The 22,931-nt window shown below is 37.8% G+C and overlaps 1 protein-coding gene across 23 annotated transcripts in view; it reads left to right on the plus strand.

The window, feature by feature from the left end:
* The window catches only part of LOC131691695 (hemicentin-1), a 257,130-nt gene that overhangs the window by 226,288 nt on the left and 7,911 nt on the right, over positions 1–22,931 (plus strand). For 7 of the 23 annotated variants that reach the window (XM_058978274.1, XM_058978276.1, XM_058978278.1 and 4 more), the window contains exons 15-17: positions 14,124–14,218; positions 14,356–15,159; positions 15,325–16,251. In XM_058978274.1, the coding sequence (XP_058834257.1) occupies positions 14,124–14,218; positions 14,356–15,159; positions 15,325–16,149 (1,724 nt within the window). In that variant the 3' untranslated portion in view covers positions 16,150–16,251. Of the gene's footprint in view, positions 1–208; positions 267–492; positions 535–13,842; positions 13,957–14,123; positions 14,219–14,355; positions 15,160–15,324; positions 16,252–22,931 lie in introns of those variants that run through there. The other 16 variants (XM_058978288.1, XM_058978287.1, XM_058978283.1 and 13 more) reach the window with 14 other exon arrangements.

Raw genomic sequence — 22,931 nt, forward strand, 5'->3', positions numbered from 1 at the left:
TTCGTTTCGTTTTCGCAAACCAAAAAAAAACTTTTATAACAAATCAAACAAAAAAATCAATGTTTTCGTACGCGCGTGTGTGCTGTCCTGTTCCTGTTAACCAAAATTTAAACCGAACAAATGCTTACGCTCATCACCACCACATCAACAAAAACCAAAAAAAAAAAAAAACATGACCAAATTAAAACCAAACAAACGAACCAACTAGCGTCCATCCACATTGAGGAGATCGAGGATGGCGAGTTTTCCTACATGAAAAATCGAAGGTAAGCGACGTGTTGTTTTTTTTCTCTCCACTTGATCCACTTTTCATTTGATAATTTTGCATTCGCAAGTCGCGAACTAATCTCGGTTTGCAAATTAGACTATTGTTGATACTACTAATTTCGGGCTCATGTGCATGTGTAACTTTTTCACCTCTTTCTATACTCTCAATGTCCATGCCGTTGACACTTCATTACTATGTTGTAATTGGCTACTTTATCTTCTAAGGATCGGTTATTTTTCGGCCACATTAGCTAATGTTATGTTAAGGTAAATATGAGAATTTTAGGCGCAGCTAGTAGGCTTTGTTTTCGGGGGGGAGGGGTAATGGAAGATAATAAAACATCGATACATACCAGAAGCGGGGGAAAATGTCGCATCATCAATCCTTCAATCTCAGCAGTAGGTTTAGAATAAAGTTGTTATCATTCCCTACAATAAGAGAGTAATCGTTGCAAATGATGGGGTTAGTTCACTTTCGAAAAATAAATTTTATCATTACATTAAAGATATTAGTGAAAATAGTGTGAAATATTGTAATATTGCATTAATGCAAATATTCGTAGCTTATCGTGACAGATTTATATACTTTAGTCGTGCATTTTAATGGTTGTTGTATTCATTTCAAGTTAATTTTAACCACATGAATTTAACACCGGAATAAATTAGACTGTAAATAAATTACACTGTAAATATATTTGCTCTATGGCTAATACATTTGTATCTCAGGATGCGCTCATATTTTATTGGACGATAAGTGTTTTTATGTAAAAATGTCTGAGGAACGCAATGGCATTAAAATTTTAAAAATTAAAATATATGTATTGAGAGAAAAATTAACTTTTAATATTTAACTGAAAAAATCGCACAGTTGGCATCACTGCCGGCAAAAAATAATATTTTTTTCTAGATTCCTTGAACAATTTCTTCAAAAGCCATCGCGTGGTTTGATTCTAGAGTAAATAGAACCGGAGATATGATCAAAAGAAAATCAAGGGTTTTGCAAATTTGCTAAAACGGGGGGTGCTCCCATGACCCGAGGGGTGGTTAAATTGTCACAAAAATTTGGAGTTTTATATATTGGCCCTAGATGAATAATTCCTCCAAATTTTGTTCAAATCCGTGAAGGTCGATTACACGTGCCTTGATCACTTCGCATGGAATGACCCATATCTTCAGTTGTGCTTTGCCGATTTTGATGATTTTTATATAAAATCGACGGTACAAACATTACCCATCGACTATCCCAAGTACAGTTTGTTAGCTATTCATACATTATTATTAAAAATATCCATTTTTCAGTTATGTTGGATTTTTTTGTTTCATTGCAAATTGCCTAACGACATGCAATTTTTTTAAATTTGTTTCATGCCTGGGTATTGAAGATTGTTCGGTTACGAAAAGTATGAGTGGTTGGTCATAGAAATCGAAAAAGGTATATTAAGAAAAAGGTATTTTAAGATTTACCCAAAGAAGTGTGATCTGGCAAGCGATTTGTGGATGTGGTAAAGCAGTACAACTCTGTTTTAGCTTGTTCTGGTGTCATGTAAATATTAACTATTCTGTGACACCATGTAAACTTGGAGCAAAATCATCGCAAAATAATTCCATAACTCTCCCAACATCCATAACTTATGTGCACTTTCATACCATGTGTAAGGTAATATCATCAGCTAAGAGAGAAATTTGAGAAAATTCAATGATCCTCCAATTTTGCCAGCGTGGTACAATACGTCAATAAAGGTATATAAATATCTTGCTACAGATCCTTTTACATAAATTTAATATACTTTTTAAATAGCTGAACTTACAAATTTAAAATGTTGCAGCAAATCTCGAAACAATGACAAAAGACACATCTTTGCCTTATCCCAGCGGTTCTCAACCTTTCGCGGACCACGGACCCCTTTAGAAATAACACTGGCTTGTTGCGGACCCCCGCGGTAAAACATTGATCTTGTATGCTATCAATATATTATTTTAGTCTGTTAGGAAACAAGACTTAAAATTTCAATATCCACTTGGAAAACACGTCACGTCCTCCAGGGGTCTGCGGACCTCAGGTTGAGAATCACTACTTTATCCAATTGAATTTAGGCTGTTCTATGAAAATTGAATGTGAATATGTGAAAATAATTGGAAATTTTTTAAAAATTAGTTCCCTTTAATTGGCTTTGTTGCTTTTGTGGACGTGACACGAACAACGAAATGTATGGTTAAAATATTACGCTTCGAGAGCGTTCAACTAAATTGATGCTATTCAGATCTGAAATTTAACAATATCGATGCGATTGAGACCGCACTTTCTAAATGTTCACTAAATCAAAGAAGAAATATTTTAGAATGTGCTTTGCCGTACGAATAGTGAAAGTGCTTTTGAAAATATCGCAATGAGTGGATCGGTGCACAATTTGGGAAGCGCTGACTATCCTTCCTCTATTTTCTTACGGATTTCTGATCATCTATGTCCAAAACAAACACCAAAAAAGAACGGAGGTCAATACATTGTTGCACATTAAATCATCGAAATCGGGGTCTACATACTAACTTAAAGATGCAACTAGCCACAGCATTTTAGTCGCTCGCTGGAATTGTCTATTGCATATGCTGTTCCATTGTGTCATAGGGAGCGGCTAGCGTGACTTAAGCAATTGAATTAAAAAAACCCCGTTTTAATTCACTTAGCGGTGCAATTGTGCCTTTCTCATGTCTCCAAACTACGACTAATAATAAATATAATTGTGGACATATCTATTACATTCTTAGTACACTTTGCACCAATACACAATGGCTCGCCAGCCATGACCTTGATGAGCTACGTGTCGCCGGTGACACACTTGAAGCAAAATAAAATATCATACTTACAGCATTAGTTCAATGTTGTATTCCTGCTAACTAATTATGACATGCGAGGGTAGCTGTGTGAGGAAGGTGAAAAACCCACGAACGAACCACTCTCCAGCTTAATTTGGTATGTCTTGTGATATAGTGGTGGTATAAGGATGATGTGATAATGAGTGGGGGGCGGGGTGTACGAGAAATGGATGGGGTGGTGATCTGAGGGTGGTGTAAAAAGAGGTGATCTAGGAGGGGTTTATTTGGGAGGGGGGTTCAGCGAAAGAGGGAACCCCTTTCCGTACACCCCTAGCTACGCCCATGTTAAACTCCAAAAACCCTATGTCAGTCCAAAACAGTTTTGGCCGGGATTACGTTGACGAATTTCAGAGTGATTGCATAACCTTTCTATATAAGAAAGGCAAAAGTGTGCCAAAGTCCAAAAAAGTCAATATTTGTAATTTTTTTACCAGATTGCATCAAATATCGATAATTTTAATTCTGAGTCCATTTTAGGAAGTTTTGCACCATTTTGATAACATAGTGGTACTAGTTTATATGAAAAATTTCTGTGTGGTCGCACCCCGTAACTCCGGAACCGGAATTCAGATCGGCATAAAATTCAATAGCAGCCGATGGGAAGGTTGTAGCTTTTATTTTAGACTATAAAAAATCGGCAATATTGGTCTAACCATCTCTGAGAAAAATGAGTGACATTGTTGACACATACGCACACACATAGACAATTTCCGATCAGACGAACTGAGTCGAATGGGATATGACACTCGGCCCTCCGGGCTGGGATTACGGTGACGAATTTTAGAGTGATTGTATAATCTTTCTATATGAGAAAGACAAAACGACCAAATAACGGCAGTTTTTCTTGTTGCCATTGTGTAAGTTACACGAGTAATACACGATTAGTCTTCTTAAAATATTTCCTTCAATGTTTTCATCACTTTGTTCCACATTGTTCTAGAGTTTTTGAGAGACATGTTTTTTAAGGGTCACCGAGATACATGTCTTTTCTCTGAAAGAAAATCTGCCCAATTCCCGGGGAGGGGGTGGTACTTCTGCTGTCTAGCCGCAAGCCATAGGGCTACGTGCCATGTATTTTTGAAGAATGCTCAAAATATCAATTTTTGTAATGTCAATTGATATGTTCATCGACATTATCCGGGATTTTTGGTTGAAAGTTCCGCATGTAGTCTTACCAGCGCTGCTAACCTAGCCTCGATATCTTGGCAGCCATCTTGGATATATCCAACGAGCACGATGATACAACCCAAGTAACCAGTAAGCATTATAATGTAGCCTTTTCAGATCTGCGTATAGGGTAGCCTTCAAGAGTCATTGAGCTCTATCTGCCGATTTAAAGCTGATATGGTGCTATAAAGTGTGAAATGTTGTGCTATTATGGACATCGAGAAATTTTGCATCGTAATTCACGGCAAGTGCGCTGTCTTTGCTGCTCAGGATATATTGTATATGGTTCGATGCAATGAAATATGTCTGTATACAAAGCATTCATGCTATAAAGTGTCACGAAGTTTTTAAGCCTTATATCAGCTATATACGTATATTATGTATATAGAGCTGCCAATAATGCTATATTTTGCCTATACTTTTGCCTAAAAGTATAAGCAAAATATAGCAGTATTGGCAGCTCTATATGCCAATGCAATGTAAGCGCTGAGAATGCCTATTCTCTTGCATAGAATGTGTCTAATCTCGTGGTATTTGTAATGTACATGTGCCAGCGTGTATGTAGTTTCGTGTGCGAACATTCGTTTGTTATTCGCATTCGTTCCCAAGATTTTCCGGTAAAATATCAAATGCGAACACAGGGGAATACATTTTCAGAGACAAATTCACACTAGTGCTTAGAGAAACGCGCAAAAAGGATAAAAAATATGAAAATGCTGATCAAAAGATTTTATCGAAGGCATCTTCTGAGAAGCTGCTAACAAATCTTTGGCGATTTTCTTTCCATTCGGACTTTTAAAGTGACCCAAAAAGTATACGCAATGTGTGTACCATATGAAATTGTATATTTGATTTTCCGAACAATATTTTATTCGATAACGTTACGTATCAAATGGGATTTTCAAATCACATGTAGGTGTCTATATAATTAAATATGATTAGAAAATCCCATTTGCAATGGTTCGGCATTTTTAATATCGTCTGGTCTTGCTTCAATGTTGTCAGTGTAATATGCATCATTTCCACTAAATTTGCGGTGCAAAAATGTAAAATACGATTCATCAACCAAAACAATAAATCTTCCATTCGCAAAATGTTTCTGGTGAAGTATACGGCAGCAAATTGGCATTTTTTTGTATTTGCCGATGTATATTTAGGTAAATTAATGATAATTTCATTATTTTTACGTTAAGCTTGAATTACCGAATGTTCCACACAAGATTGTATAGCCAACGCCAACGTTGCTGACGAGTGATATCGAGACCTGCTTGAGGATTAGTTGTTTTCAAAATGTTCACACGATGTGTCCAATTAAGTTTTGAGTCGAGAATCACCCCAACGTACTTAACACGACCTGCGATAATAATTTCAGAGTCAAAGAACTGCAATGGACGAACTCCGGTTATAATCCTTCGTTGCGTGAGAAGCACCATTGATGTTTTATTTGTATTAACTAATGGTTCAACATGAAGACACCATTGTTCAACAGTATAAAAGGTTTGCTGGCCCAAACCAAAAAGTGTCAATGCAAATACCGGTGATCATTATATGATAATCATCGACGAAACCATATTTTGGAAGCCCAAGTTACTTTAACAAGCCATAGGCGGCAAGGTTTCATAGAATTGGTTACAGCACCTTATCTTGAGGACATCCGCAGACTCTTAGATTCCTACTTTCATAACGATGAGCACAGATGTCGGTTGCTAAGCATTGCGTATATCAAGTTCGTGATATATGAAGGTGCTGACCTCGTGCTGCTTCCAAATGGATTTGAAAAACTCGTTGTCAGAAGCGCCTTTAATATCAAGAAAAGTACCTACACTTGATCGCTTTTGCGAAAAAGCTTTTCCAATGGTGTAGACAGCATTGTGTAACAGGGCAATAGTAGAATTCCCTCGCTAATATGCATGTTGCATTACATGCAGCGGGTGCTAGCCCAAGCTAACATCCCGAATGTAGTGGTCGATTAAACGTTCCACGGATTCGAGAAGAGAGGTCAGACTGATCGGTCCAAAATTCTGTGCCTTCCCATAAGTGCCGCAACCATAAATTTTACAGTTACTTCCCGCCACGTTAATGGAATGTATCCTGTTGCAAGACTACAAGTAAGAACTTTTTCAAAATATCTATTGGATAGAATTGGAATGATTCCATCTTTTGCCAAAGACTTATACGGAGCAATACTTTCAATCGCCCATGTGATCGATTCGGTTGTCACAATTCTACGAGCAAATGGCCAAGAATCAAAACTACGTGAAAAGAACTCAGGAGCAGTCGTCAGTGATGATTCCGTACAACCTGGAAAAAATTCTAATCGAAGTGACATGGAAGTCTTTTGACTTCGAAAGTAACTCATTTAATTTAATCTACTGGTCTCGTTGAAACTTGATTTTTTTGTGTAGATGCTTCGGTATGCTTTGACTCGAAAAGCCTTTTTGTATACTTTGCGAGCTCACTTAAATGCCTCCAACCCGCCACTGCGTATGCGATTCCAAGTTTTTCTACATAACTTTTAGGGTCAAACAAGTTTTAGAAGCACGCATAACTTGAAGCGAATAAGCCTTTTGGTATGCTGCTACTATGAGTAAGTTTGTTTTATTCAGAATTTCATGCAAATCACGTGGAGATTCAATCGTCGGGAGATACCCATGAAGCCTGGTCGCCGAGAACCCTTCGTAGAGGTCCCAGTTCGTTGGGATTCGATATGTGACGATATCTAGCGAGGCGTTTAATTGATCAAAGACGATGTACTTATGATCTGATAACGACGGTATCGTTCCGCCGAACGATCTTTCGCCGCAGAGGGGGGTGCTGGGTCTAGTTAGAAGCGTCCTGCGGTACAAGCCACTTCTAATTCTAGACTAAGTATAGTTTGTGGCACCTGCGTTACAAATACCACACGCTATAGCTTAATAAGCCGGGAATTCCTCGTCCAGTTAGTATCGTTCTGCGTAACAAACCAATACTAATTCTGGTCGTAAGACAATTTGCTTCCCCGCTTGCGTTACAAACAAGGAAGTAATTTGACTTTGGATTTAACAAGGTGGAAAAACCAACGAAGAACTCCAGGGTCTGGACACGAAGTAAAGGATTTTCGACTGAGTGAAGTGGTACTTTCGACTGCTCGATTTCAACTTGATTTTATTATACAATTTTTTGGTTTATATACCTACTTTCCTAAAGCTAGCTATTTACAAATAATCGATTTTTGAATCGATTTTATTTGGATTTGTTTTGGTACAGAATGTTAACAATGAATATTGTTGTCAACTCTGCACAAATGTTTTATTATCCAAGCCACCGCGCGAAGTCAAATATCGATATAATTATCGTCTTCCAATGCGCTGTGACCGGCAGTGGCACCGAAAATGCCGATGAAGCATATATGACCCTTGCGTGAGCGCGCATTGACTCATCATTGGGCGCACTTGAATGTAATTTGATTTTCCTTCTGCCTCTTTAGGTCAGAACGAACTGTTCTATGTTGCGGTGGTTTGTTTTGATTCTGCCGAACGGTTTTCTTGTGCTCGCTGCGAACAGCTGTTTATGATTTTGCGTCGGCGACAGACGGTTCGAGTTCGTTTGGTACGAGCCAGTGTGCTATTTCATGCGTAATACCGTCAGAGCAAAGAGCTACATCTATCAACTCGTGCAAATGTTGGGCTATTTGCTGCATTACAGGATTACACTACTGTAGCATTTTAAAAAAATCGAAATTTTTTATTGGTCCAAAATGTACTTTAGGGTCTTGAAAATGATATAACAAAAAACCGCAGGGGGCAATAATTGCTAAATGTTCTAATTTTCAATTCTGCCGCAACGCGCTTATGTATACCCCGAGCGCACTGAAAACTTTAACAGCGTTTTTCTCGAAACCACATTTGTGAAGCTGGCCGGAAACGTAACTTAAAGAAATGATTTTCTATCGAAATTTTTACAGTATATTCAGAATAGATTTCTACAGCGATGTATGCAGGATTCTATTTTTTTAATTGTTAGTTTTTTTAACCCTCCGGCACTCGCGTGAATGGCTCCCCAAATGAACAGCCGCTGGTGCTGAAAGAAGATTTCGCTAGATTTTCGGAAGGTGTTGCACTAAATACAACGGCGCGAGTGTTGGAAAGTTAAACAACAACTTTGTGTCGATTTTTATGACATTTTAAACGAATTTTGGCTAAAAATAGCGCCTTTTTGCGAAAAATCTAAATATCGAAAAAAAAATCCTACGTACGCTGTTGGATATTGTTATAAGGAACCGCAAAATACTTTGGTACCTCTCAAAATGATATCTGAGCTGCCCCCAATTATGTACATCACCGCAGATTATACAGCGAAATCCATTCCTGCTACAGTAGTATTCAACCCTTTTGAAATTTGATAATTTCAAAAGGGTTGTATCCTACTGTAGGTGATGTTCATTATGCGGCAAATATGCCGAACGATAGACGTATTATTGTTGCCAACAGTCATGCTTACTGTTTCGGCACAAATATCGCGAGTTGAGAGGTCATCAGCACTTGTTGTACAGCAACTAGAAGATATTAAACAGGTGTAAACCAACCTATAAATCTATCCCGCCTTGTGCAGGAAGGAAAAGCTTCCATACCTTTGATTCAAGAACCGTATTTCTATAAAGAAAATCGCCTCTAGCGAACCCAGAAATGGGTATTAGGGACATGACTATCGTTTGAATTCAAGGATTTGCAAAAAACAAGCGTCCACTTTGTCAGAGATTCGCTTTACACAGCAAAGGAAAGACCCACGACACTTCGGGCGCGACTGGCTTTTTTTAGTACTGCCAGCCAATCCCCGGCCTTGGCTTGAGGACTCCTGTTTTCAGTCGTTTTTTATACGACATGGGAGCAGGAGCCCAGTAGATCAATTCTTGGTTGAGATACTTCCACCCGCCGGGTGTCCGCCCCACCGGAGAAGAATAGTAAACAATTGAATGGCTGGCGTCCAAAAGGGGCTAACCCACATTTTACATTTTAACAGGACATAGAAAAAACAAATTAACATTATTTTTATTGTAAAAATGCATTATTTTATTAGTAGTTCATTGGCCTATATTGTCTGGAAAAAATAGATCATTTCATGAACTATCTTTCAATTCACGGGCATTCTCGTAGTTCGAGGGGCTAACCCCGAGGGTACCTAGCGTCCAAAAGGGGTTAACCCACAATTCACACGTCCTTTCCTTATCTTTTGTTTTAGAGTTATGAAGTCATTGGTAAAGTTGTGTGATATCTAGCACTTTATTTTATCATTTCATATTATTTCGGAGGGCTGCGCTGTTATCAACTTTTTAATGGTACGAGATGGAAAGATGGTGTCTACGGCAACGTTGTATGTCAGGTAATTATAAATATATGGTCTGAAGATACCAACTTTGTAGGTCCTACAAGTTTTGAAATATGGCGCATTTTTGTAAGCATAATCTGTAAGTGAATGTTTTAACTAAAACCTTCTCTATTTCTAAACATATAGGACATACAAAGTTTGCATCATCAGAAGATATGTTTCAAATGATAAGAACTACAACTTTCTCAAAGATACCACATTTCTATCTAGCTTAAGTAAAAAGTTGATAACATCGCTGCCCCAGCGACTGAACTTCAAACTAGTGTGATTCAACCAAATAAAGCGCTAAGTGCCATACAGCAACTTTTCCGTAAACACCATGACTCTATTACGAAAGATAATAATTGATTCCACCTATTTTAACTTTCCGACCCCATTGTACCGTTTTTCTCTTAATCCCTTATTGCTCGGTTAACTTTCAATGTAGAGACATGACACTTTCACTTGAATTTTCGAAAAAATACGCTCAACAATATACATTTGTGCAAGAAGTAAATATTAGATAGAAAATAGCCATACATGGCAAGTATGTGAGAGGCCTTTCACCTTCAGGAACGACTATTTGGGCCGAAACGTCAACGTACAATGCAATCCAACTAAAATCAGTATTATATCGAGTTCACCGATATGTGAACTACAGCATAACATTTACTGAATGCGAATCGATGGACTACTTTTTTTTAAAACCTCGAAAAACGAACGAGAAAACTTGAATTTTCATAAGACTCAATGTGGGGTTAGCCCCTTTTGAAGACAATATATACGCGAACGGAGGTCTTAGTGGAATGTACGTAATATTTCAAAGGTTTTCCTCCATTTAATTCTACTATGTGGAATTAAATGGAAGAAAACCTTTGACATATTACCCTTTTGAAGGCCAGGTAGTACTAGGGTTACCTCCATGGTCAACTTTGATAGGTAATCGTCGCTGTTGTGCTATCTTATGACAAGCGCCATTTAACACATTTCGAGAAAAACGATTTTTAAAGTTTGAGATTGAATATCTTGAAACTTATAAATGGTATAAACAATCCAAAGAAGACAATTGATGCTTCTATCTATTCTGCATTAATCTCTCAAATATTACGAAGATCGGTTGCCTACGTTGCGAGATTTTACTATGAATGTAAACAAAAGTCGCACTCACACGTATCATAGGCGTGGATTGATGACAAAATTTGTATGACGTGTCATAATCGTGCATGGAAAATTTTCCATAGAAAAAAATCATCAATTTTTAACTTTTATGCATATCTTTGCGTTCACATGGTCTATAAACAATCGGTGAAATGCATTTGGAAGGAAATGAGTCGGGGAATCTAGAAAAAATAGTTATTTTTGGTTACAGTGTTGCCAAATATCCTTTATTTCCAGTTTAAAACTAAAACTGTGTTTTTCTCACAACTCGTGTGATTTTCTTTTGAAAACATTTATGCCATTGTGTTCCTCAGACATTTTCACACATAAAAATATCTAAAACTTCAATATAACTTGAGAAAATCCCTAGATACAGTGATTTGAAGCAAAAAACTCACAATTTCTCATCACGTTTCTCGCTATATCTAAGTAACCAAGTAGAATTTCAAAATTCTGAAAACGCCACTTTGTAGAGATTTTTCAAACAAGTAATGTGGCATATCTAACTCAGTTTACTCCATAATGGCGTTTGTCATAAGATAGCACAACAGCGACGTAATACCAAAAAATCTAAAAAAAAATTTCAAATTTCTTAAATAGCATTACACGTGGATTTCTTAGAACTATCAAAACATGCAAAAATGTCGATTTCAGAAAAATGTGGGTTAGCCCCTTTTAGGCGCCAACCATTCAATTATCAAGCTCCTATTTAGTGAACCACAGCCACCAGTTCCGATACTATTACATGACACGAACATTAAAAAGTGCGGTTGCTGTAAAAATCGCCTTACGCCAATTTTGCGGTGCGGATACTGTAATTTCCTCGCGGTTGCGACGAACCCTAGTCAAGCACAAAGATGAATATTTTTCTATCGTTCAAGATCCAGCGCCTACCTTGATTTGTCGAACAGCTTTTTCACGTGCATGCCATGGAACGAAAGCTACCGGTTTGCGAATCACGAGCTTTGAAATAATTGCTTCGAAAAGGGCAAGCCGAATAAGAGTTCTTCGATTTTTGTAGTTAATTTTTCGCTTATTAAAACTGATGTGTAATGTGAGTCTATTATAATTTAACACTAGTTAAAAACGGTAAAGGTAAAAATGACAACGCTATCGATTTACTGGACTGGCACGAGATTGCTGACTACACCACATGTAACATACATTAAAAAAACATATCAATATAGATCCTAATTTCATCAGTTAAAACCTTAAAAAAATCATTAAACTTACCGCAAGTAAAGCATATGCAAATGATGTGCTTGATACATTTATTAAACATTATTCATACTGTCGCTGAGAATAGACAAATCAACATTTTTTCGTGAATCACAACACACTATTGTCCCTTCTCAGTCGTAAAAAATTCGTTAAAATCTCATTAGTTTAATTTCACCGAAACATTATTCCACTTGATAACAGCATGTAAAGCAATAATTATATACCGAAATGAGTTATATTTAATCATTTCAAACAATTTTCAACCTTAATCTTCCTTTGTTTTCTTTGAAAGCAAACTCGGAGTTTATACGTCACACAGCAAAACACTCCCCGATCAGAAACGCATAACAAGAATATTTCAAAACTATATCTCCCGTTGTTACTTGTTATAATTTTCTGTTATTTTAACTACTAACGAGACCAAATTTATAACACGATATGTTACGAAAATTGCATTCTGTTATAATCTTGTTATTTCATTCTGATCGGGTCGCGACCAGCCGAACCGTACATTCTACACTACACAATAATCAGCCTTTTTATCACTAGAAAATTGCGAAACTATAATTTTTTCACAGCTGAATTAAAAGAAACGAGTTTTTTTTTCGATTGAACGAATTCAGCCACGAGGAACCACACAACCACGCAAATGTAAATTTTCCTACCGTTCAAGATCCAGCGCCTACCTTGTTTTATTTGATTTCAATCGGTTACGCGGGCAGCTTTTCATGTACATGGCATGGAAGTAAAGCTCCCGGTTTGTAAACCACAAACTTTAGAGTGATTGCTTTGAAGATGGGCTAGCCAACTAATAGGGTTATAGGTTCTGACATTGCGGTAGTCATTGTCACATTCGTTTGAACATGGAAGCAATAATTCGAACTCTTTTTTTACGATACACCGATGTAGCGCTATGTGGAAATGAAAACGTTTTATTTTAGATCTTTCCCAGCCGTGGTGGGTTTGATCTATGTTAATGTACAATTTAGGAGAAATATAAATTGTTTACCTATTTGTAGTTGCTTTCTAAGACAAGCCGAGCCGACCCAAGCAAATAATCTATTAGTACCTGTATCATATTCTTGTAAATAGCGGATAGTTTTCAATTTGATTTCGAAAAATTCTGAAATTGGACAATTTATTACAAGTATCAATCACGCGCTGTATTGTGTTGATATGAATTTAAAAAGCTAATATTAACACTTACTAACATTCCATACTAAAATTCATCTAACAAGATCAACGAAGCTTCCCAAGAAATTTTCTATTCAAGGATCTCCAGGGGAGCAATTCGTTCTTTTATTTCATAAGATGCTCAATAGTTCGATCGTTATGAACGTAATTTCGAACCTGCTCCATCTTATGATATTAAATTTATTATTTGCATGACTAAACAGTAGCGAAATCAATCTAAACCATTTGCTAAAAAATAACGTACTCGATGATAACCGAACAACGGATGGTGATGGTAACACGGAAAACCCGTTTTGTATCCAACTATCACTGAAAATGTCCTTCCTTCGAATCCGTCCTTCCCACACATGCAGGCCCCTTAAAGAATCGGAACCGGATGCTTCGGAAAACATCCAACAGTACGACAAGACTGTCCGCTGGCGAATCCGTCGATTCTTCGAGAAGCGAAACAGTATCGATCTGTTGAAACTGTCGACGCAGAATGGTATCACTTTTTGTTTTTTCATTATTATTTACACCGACTAATGATGCGCTTATTGATTGATTGTTTTCTTTTTATTTTGTTTCAACCTGTTTTAATCGACTGTTTTCGTTCGTTGTGCCCGATTTAATGCTATCTAGTTATTACTTATGTTAAAAAGCCCCAAGTTCCAACAACGCCCACCACCAAAGAACCGGCTCAAGCAAGCGGCGATAGAAATGAGAATGTATCGTCAACTAGTGCAGATATAGTAGGTATGACCCGGATATGTGTACCTTTTCCTATTTACTATTCTGTTAATTTTATAAAAATTAAACGAAAAACATACACTCTCTCATCAAACTTCCTCAACATGAATCATCTAAAGTCGGCAGCAATATTAACGATTCTAAGGCCACTTTCTTATCGTTCTCTTTTGCAGTTACTGGAGAATCGTCGACTGCTGGAGGATCCCAAATAGAACCAGGCGAATATGAAAACCTTCCTTTCCACGGTCTCCAAACACCTCCTAAGAAGGTAAGTACAAAACTATCCCAACAACAGACTGTTGAGCCTTGTCCAACTGACCTTATCTGCTAACCACAACCACTGACTGACTGACTGAAATGTGTCGTTGCGCTTGCATGTTCGTGTGTGAATTTGTCACGTTCTAGGTCATGCTAGCCAAAAACAGTCTTGCTCCAGCAGCGAAATGTCCTAACAAATCGCTAACTCCGTCATGTTTCCCGACTCATCCATACAATTACATCAACTACCAGCAACGTGACAGCAATAACTCAACAAAACCAAGCTCTGGCCTGTCATCCTATAACACCAGCCAATCCACTATGATCACTAACCAAAGCAATAAGTCCTCACTATCCAGCAACCAGGAATCGTCGAACGCAACTAACAATGTTAGCAGCTTTCATAGTAAAACAGCCGACCGGAAAAAACCGATCGGAGGTCAGCATCAGCAGTTGCTGGACAACAGCGACACACTATCGACTCACAGTTTTTCCTCGGGGAAGTCACTCAAACGGCCTGGCGGTCAAGGTGGTCCTGGACTTGGCGGCAGTGGGGAGAGTAAGAAGCTGATAGATCTGGAAACGGTTACACCGCTGTACGAAAATCTAACCGACTCGATCCAAATCCACGAGTCCCCCATGGAGAACCCGGGTGGGCCCGGAATCGGCGGTAAGTTTACTATCGACGGTCAGGAACGGTACAAGATCAGTCTCCGGAAGCCTCGTAAATCGGGCAGCCGGTCGAACAGTGCTGTATCCAATAGCTACTACGACTGTATTAAACCGATTCCAGCACCTCGTCACCGGAAGTACGCCTCCACCAATTCGCTGCTGTCGAAGAACATTCAGCTGTACAGCAACAAGCTGGATCCCATCTATATGAATCTGCCGATCAGCTCTGGCTACGAGACGGATCCCAGGGGGAACGATGAAATCAACTCCGGCAGTGAGGTAGGTTTTTTGTTTGGCCCGTTAATAGCATGCTTTAACGGCATAGCAAGCTGTGAAAATTCTTGGTATTTATTTCCTTGAAGTTATTAAGTCACAACTTGCTACGCTAACAGGAATAGTTTTCTTTTGCATCTAACTAACCCTAGCAACGATTCTTCCGCGCAGTGTCCCTCCACGCACGATAACCACTACTTTGAGATTACCCAGCATCAGACGCGCATCCTGATACCGAAGGAGCTCTTCCCCGTAGATAGAAACAATCAAGCCAAGATTAATCAGCTATTGAAAAAGAATCTCGTTTCCTCGAATAGACGTCACATTAAACTGCCTTTACAAAAACATCATAGCTTTAATTTCCAATCCTCCCAAACGGTGGAAGCGACCGTGCGCGATCTCAAGATCAAATCGCACTCGATCAGCTCCAAGACGCTGCGAGACTATCGAAACAGCAGTGCCACCAATGGCCAAAGTAGCAGCAGCAGCAACAGTAACACTAGCAGCAATTTTATCAATAGCAATAGCAGCAACAGTATCAGCAAGTTCCCAACTAGCTCTACCAATCCGTTCATCAGTGGTAGCACACTAACCAGCAGCAGTAGTCGACGCTCGATCGCAGCAGCCCGGCAGCACACGACCCTGGCTACCGCTACTCTGGCTACGGTACGTCAACATCCCAGCCAGTCGCAGAGCGAAGAGGACAGCAGTGCCAGCGATCAGGAGCCGAAAAATCGCAACCAATCGCTGCAGCATCAGCAACAACAACAACAACATCACCATCACCATCATCATCATTCTCAGCATCATCCAAAGCACTCACAAAAGCACCACACACTAGGATCGGCGTCCACGAAATCTGCAACAGTCTACAAGTATGAAACTAACTCGATAGCCTTTAAACCTATCACTCCTGTGCCAACGAGTACTCCAGCAATAACTAACTCTAAATCGTCAGTTAATGATATGTGTAAAGATAAATTTGCTATTAAATAATTAAACTAAGAGCAAACGACAAAGCAGGCTAATAGTAACAAACAAACAAAAAAACAGTATACAGAAGAAGAACAAAAAAAACTAACTGATTAGAAAACAAAATGGTTTTGCTTTGGGCGTGTTTTAATTGCTTTGTGTTGCTTTTTTCACTCTAACAAAATGTAACAATGATGACAATGTGTGTAACAGATGTGGTTCTGGATCAGGTAAGTAGCTTGATTAATATTGTTGTCTTTGGAAATTGTGCAAACGGGTATTTTTATTTGACTGTAACCAACAGCTTGCCGTCGCCTATTTAATAAAATGTTCGTCGATAAAGACTGGGTATGGATTACAAGGACAATTTCTTGTGTTGTAAAACTAACAAGGGAAAAATATTATTATCGTCAATTTATTGTTCGTAGAGTAGTAGAACAATGGCATACAAGTTCATTTGAAAAGTGCGGAAGGTTGTGGCTACAATTAATTCCAGTAATACTGAGAGATTGTTTTGAAACTTGACGCTAAATGTTCAATCGAAGCAAGCGTGGGAAAAATAGACCCAAACGCGTTTACCAGGAAATGTGCTTTTTTATGTCAAAAGGTCTGCAAAATTGATTGGTTGTACCTAGAACGACCGCACGGTACGCTATCATGTTCGTTTTGCACCAAATCCCCGTTTCGTTTCAGTTTATCTTCAAGACTGAATGCACAACTCGAAAGAAAATTGAATACGGCTGACCATTAGCATTCTTTATGTAAAAAGGCCCAGATAATCGATTGAAGATAATTAGATTAATCTCCCAAAACGTATACACCAATTTTATCATAATTCTTCGCACAACTTGTTTGAAGATAATCCTTGTTTTATATTTCGGTAAAAGTGCATATGCAGCTGATCAAAAATGGTTATTCTTATTAGAGATGGTCAGGTGTCATTTTTTTCGAACCCGAACCCGACCCAAACCCGAGAGCATGAAAATTTAAAAACCCGAACCCGACCCGAGTCCGAAATCATAAAAATTGAAAAACCCGAACGCGCCCCGAGCTCGAACATTTTGAAACTTAAAAACCCGAACTCGTCCCGTACCCGAGAATGAAAATTTTGTAAAACCCGAACCCGACCCGAGCATTTTAAAATTTGAAAACCCGACCCGAACCCGAAAATTTAAAATTTGAGAAGCCCGAACCGAATTTAACTTGCTAATACGGAGAATCAACCAGAGATCTCGAAGATTTTTAATTCTAGGCACCCGAGTGGCTCATCTAAGAATAGTAGAATTGAGTTATATCTGCATATGGCAAAACAAATCACTGCCGAGTAGAATCCGCATTTATATTTACTATTATTGAACGTCGAATTTGGAATCTTCTGAGAAACTTACAAATCGTCGATATCTTAACCGGAAATTAAGTTGAATCAGCGGCTAACTCATGGGGAAACAGAAAGCTTAATGGTCACAGTTTCCAACAACCTTGCCCGTCGTACTTAACCAAAATTTCTATTTTTTTATCAGAGAAACCATTCCTGCAAGGCAGTTTCGTATAATTTATTACATGTATTAAATTAAGCTATGGCAATTGGTAATTCGTATTCGACAGTTTACATGACGTCACCCACGTTACTGGTTGGTACGGTCAAGCCTGTATCGAGGGTATCAATCAAGATTTTCTGACGTGTTCTTGATGTCCCATCATTAGCGTTAGGACGATCTATGATGGGGTCTAAGTTATTTTATGCTTCAGATTATACGGTAAGCGCGCCAGTAGAGATGCTTCGACATCTCCAATGACGCTCTCGGAACGACTCCAAACTTTTAAAAATCCATCAATGGCTTCAACAGAACACACAAAATTTCTGCGCTCAATTCCTTAACTTCGTGGAAATTCATGTATTTTCATGAAGGAATCCGGATCATGCAACAGCTCAGCCCGGGAACAATCAGACAGAAAATGTTCGTTTCATGTATGTACCACTGATTTGATAGTGGTGCTATTATACCATCACCATATGAGTGTCATGGACAACGAAACCTGGCGGAAGTGAAGCTAGGTTTAGGTCTGATGGAACAAAGACAGTCTCTAGAAAATAAATTCGGCCTAAACTATCTGCTTTAAAAAATAATGTACCCTTTTTAAATTTGAATCGCCATAATGACACCAAAGTACCACCAAATTTGTGAGTTCAATTCCTTATTTTTCCGTTACAGTTTATTTTAATTGCAAGCAATCTTAAACCAATTTGATTATTAAACTTCCGATAAAGCAGGTACAACCTATTTGTTTCATTTGACCAACTTAACAGTGTTCGCTTAAAGTTTGTTTGGGGTGCAAATGTACGCCACAAAACCGTTTGCGTTAGTGTTTTGTCATGTGTACATAATTCAAAAGATTTATTATATATTTTTTTAAAAGCAAAATATTGATACATAGTAAGCGAGAAACTTGTGTAAAATTGTATAAGTTCCAAGTCTGCCGAATAATAGTATCTGTTATTTGATATAACAAAGCACTATAGCAAAGTAACTAGAAAATGCGCTTGGATCGGTATCGTAATTTTTGCTTTTGTGGTTGAAAGAGGCAAAACACGTTCGTGAATATGATTTGTATATAGTTATCTTCTGCAGTCCAGGCTCCGGAACATACTTACTTTATATACACGTACAATGTACCGGCTCTACCTGTTCCTTCGGCGCCTTCCTGTTTTATCTCCGTTACTGCATATTGCTGTATTTTTATCGTTTGCATTGGCGTTTGGTTTTCAAAAAAGCATCGGAATAAATATACTGTTTGACCGGTTTTTGAAAAAAAAATTGTTTAAAAGGAAATTTAATAATCTTTACAACGTCGTATAAATGGTGAAAATCGATTTGAAACTACCGGAGTTATAGCAATATGAAGAAAAAGGGAATTTTGACGCATTTTAAAGACTTGTTCTATACGAAATGAAATATTACATAATTAAATAGTCAAAACACGAATATTTTTAAACAGGTTACTTTACGAATGATTTTAAAAGAAAACTATCAAATTAATTATAATTTTAATAAAAATTAGACATATTAGAGCGATATTAGTTCTGGGGTACGAATGTACCCCATAAAACCGTTTACGCAGAGAAAAAGTCGCCGCGGCCTAAGTATCGGTTTTAAAGTACCTTTCGAAATTTATATTCCATTGTAGAAAGTTCAATCAATATTTTCCGATAAATTCCTGTTGCCTTGGTTTATTACTAATTATCGTGAAAAATAAATCGCAAAGAGATTTTAGATGTGAAACACGTATTGTTGAATGCTCTCTCATGAATGTTCGTTTAAAAAAATAAATAACTCAGGCAGTTTACGAATCTGAAAAGGCGGAATTTTATGCAAGAATGAAAAAATACAATATTTGAGCATCATAAAATACGACGAATTCGAGCGATTCAGAGGTGCTAACATTTGATACGGTTATATGTGTCATCCATTCGTATCACGAAGTATAATTCACTACTACAAAAAAGACTGCGTTTTGTGTATAGACGCAAACAGTGTCATGAAATGGTTGGGTTGTTTTGTTTAAAACCCGAACCCAACCCGACCCCGATAATTTATAATTTGAAAAACCCGAACCCGGACCCGTCCCGAACCCGAGAATTTCAAATTTGAATACCCGGAACCCGACCCGAACCCGAGAAGTTTAAATTTACAGAACCCGAACCCGACCCGAAACCCGTCGGGTTCGGGTCGGGTCCGGGTTTCGGGTCCCAAAAACCCGAACCCGACCATCTCTAATTCTTATGTATTAAAGTCCAGGTTAACATAGTAAGAATGACCGCCCGAATCATATGTACCCGTTTTACCCCAAGAAGTAAGGTAAAACAGGCTCACACGTTTCTTACGGTCATTCTAACTTTCTCTAATCAATTTCTTGGGTTTGCATAAATAAGAGCTTTTGATATGTCGCACCCATCCTTTTTCTTAAATGATTAACTTAAAACTGGAGCTCTGGAAGTAAAACGGGTACACACTACACATAATTCGTGCAGTCATTTTATTTATCTTCAACCGATTTTCCGGACTGTTTTATACAAGAATTAATGCATTTGATCAGTCGCATTCAGCAACTTTCTCAAACGAAGGGCCAAATTGCACTTCACATTCGAGTTATAAGAAGAATTGGGGAAAAACGGATACACAGGCCAAGTGTGGTCCTTCTAACTATCTTTAATTGATTCCCCGGACTTTTTTAGATAATAAAAACTACTTTGGATGGGCCGTATTCGACAATTTCTTTAAATATGAAGCCTGATTCAACTTTAATATTGAATTATATGAAGAATACGGAGTAAAACGGGTTCACACATTTCATGCGACCATCATGACTATCTGCACTAGATTCGTATGACTTTTTACATATACAGTAGTAGTACTATTATTCAACTGCATGTAGACTCATCCGAAATATATTGCCATATTTAATTTCCCTCTCGAGTTTGGGTAAAAAATTGGGGAAAAACGTGGTCACACGTTCCGTGCAGTCATTCTATTTATCTTCACTCGTTTCCTTGGCCTTTCTGCATATGATATACCATTTCTGATCAGCGGCAAGTTTTCGTATTTATTCTTATTGTATTACTTCCGGTCTATTTGGATCGATGCATGAGAAAATCTTTTTTTTTTTCAATTAACGAGATCGATCTGGCAATCGATTTTATTTCCAAGTGCTCACCTCTATTGAGTAAAAATACTAATACCGCAATCTAACAAGTTCGAACACTTGGCTGAATGCGATACGTAGTGCCACAATTTAACCGAAGCGACTTATAAAAGTTTCGAATCGAGACACTCGAATGGAGATGTGGAATGCCGAGCTCCATAGCAAAGGCGACAGAATGCCACCTTGAGGACAACCGCAAATGCTCAACTTCCTTACAAGGATTCCCAATACCGGCCCTTTTTATCGAGGACTGGAGCCCTCAGTACCGGTATTACCAGTTAATTTTTTTCCGAAAAAAACGAGAAACACTGCAAATCGATATAACCTCTCGACAACATGTGATTACGGCGTAAAAGCCAACAGTCAAAATTCGCTTTGAAGTGAAATTCCAGACAAAGCTTTGCTGGTCAAACACAGTTCACAGCAGTTAATGAAAGAAAAAACTTCTCTTTTGTATATCAACAACTGTGATTGGAGAGTAACGGTTTGTTCAGAATTTTCATTCAAAGTGAATTTTGACAGTTAGCGTATCCGCACTAATCATATGTTTGTCGTGACTTGTTCGAAAGGATGATTTTATAAATCAACTAAATCAAAACATTTCTAACACCTATTCTGATCAACAAAGCATACTTCATATGATGCTTAATAAGTAACGGCATCGCAGACTTTTAGGTGGAATTTGGAATACTGGGGAGCTTTTGGATCAATTACTAGTTAATGGCTTAGATAGCTGGTAGAAGAGAGAAACCCTATGTGAAGATATGTGTGAGAATTAAAATATAAGCGAATTATTCGCATTTACTCTCAGAATTTTCATTTTGCTGTAAACTGGATTCTTGCATTTGGCATATCCAACACAATTCAGCATAATGCATCAATTCAGTTTGCCTGCTCGACTTCTTTGTTCAACTTTTGTGCCAGTAAATTACAAATTTCGCCACTCAAAGCGATTCATGCGCCTACTAAATCAAAAATGGTTAGCTGCCGTCAATAATTTTAAAATAAAACCTTTCTATCAGTCTATCAAAGGCAACGGTCACGATAGTATACTTTCTGCCTCTGTCAGCGCAAAGTGAACGACAAAAACGATTATTTTAAATTTTTGTACATTGTCCGAAAAATAAAGGTTATATTTATCCTTATCGTGTCATCTATCGAAACTTATGAGTCGCAGTAGCAAGAAGTGGTTTTAACTTTCAATCAACGGTCTAATTACAACGAAATCCGTTGAAGAAAGCACGCCAAGTCGTGCTTATATTGACAAATTATTAATTTAACATCTTTTGACATATGTAGTTCTCATTTTTTCGAAAATACCAGTGCTTATTTACTTTTGTTCAGTACCGGTATTTTGGCACCAGAAATTGGTAGGTATTCCCGAGATTTCCGATACCGGTATTACTGGTACCACAACTCTATTACTAAATAATGCTTTTTTTAAAAGATCCTTTTTTGTGATTTTTTAATACTTTATGTGACGCGAATTAACCAAAACTTTTGTGTATTATAAAGTATCATTTCAATAACATTCTGTATTTTTTATTGGAAAAATATCAACAAGCGACTCGGTGATCGAAGCTTTTTGGAGAACATCTCTGAAAAAAAAAAACGCAATTTGCTGTGTTAACTGTCATTCAAAAACTACTTACCCATTTTTTCAGATTTTGCATAAACATTCTGTGTAAAAATATCTAACCCCTACGCTGAGTTTTTGAGATAATTTTTCTATAAAGGGTGCCCCGCCCCCCTTAACTCAACATTTCGGAAGCAGGGATAACGTCGCTGATCAAAAGTAGTGTTTCTTGTGCAAAAAAGTTAAACGAAACGAGTGAATATAGATAGAATGACAAGGAAGGAGTGAATCAGTTTTACCACATTGTTTCGCAAATTCAAGAGGGAAATTGAACATGGCAATATATTTCGGAGAGTCTACATTCAGTTGATCAATATTTTGTTTATGTACAAAGATCCTTGGAATCAATTTCAGATTGTAAGAATGGCCACATGAAATGTGTGAACTTGTTTTACCCCGTATTCTTCCTATAATTAAAGGTTAAAGTTAAACCATGGATTAAATTTACATTTCCATTAAGGAGGTCGAA

Source organism: Topomyia yanbarensis, chromosome 3 (genome assembly GCF_030247195.1).
Source record: "Topomyia yanbarensis strain Yona2022 chromosome 3, ASM3024719v1, whole genome shotgun sequence".
NCBI lineage: Eukaryota > Metazoa > Arthropoda > Insecta > Diptera > Culicidae > Topomyia > Topomyia yanbarensis.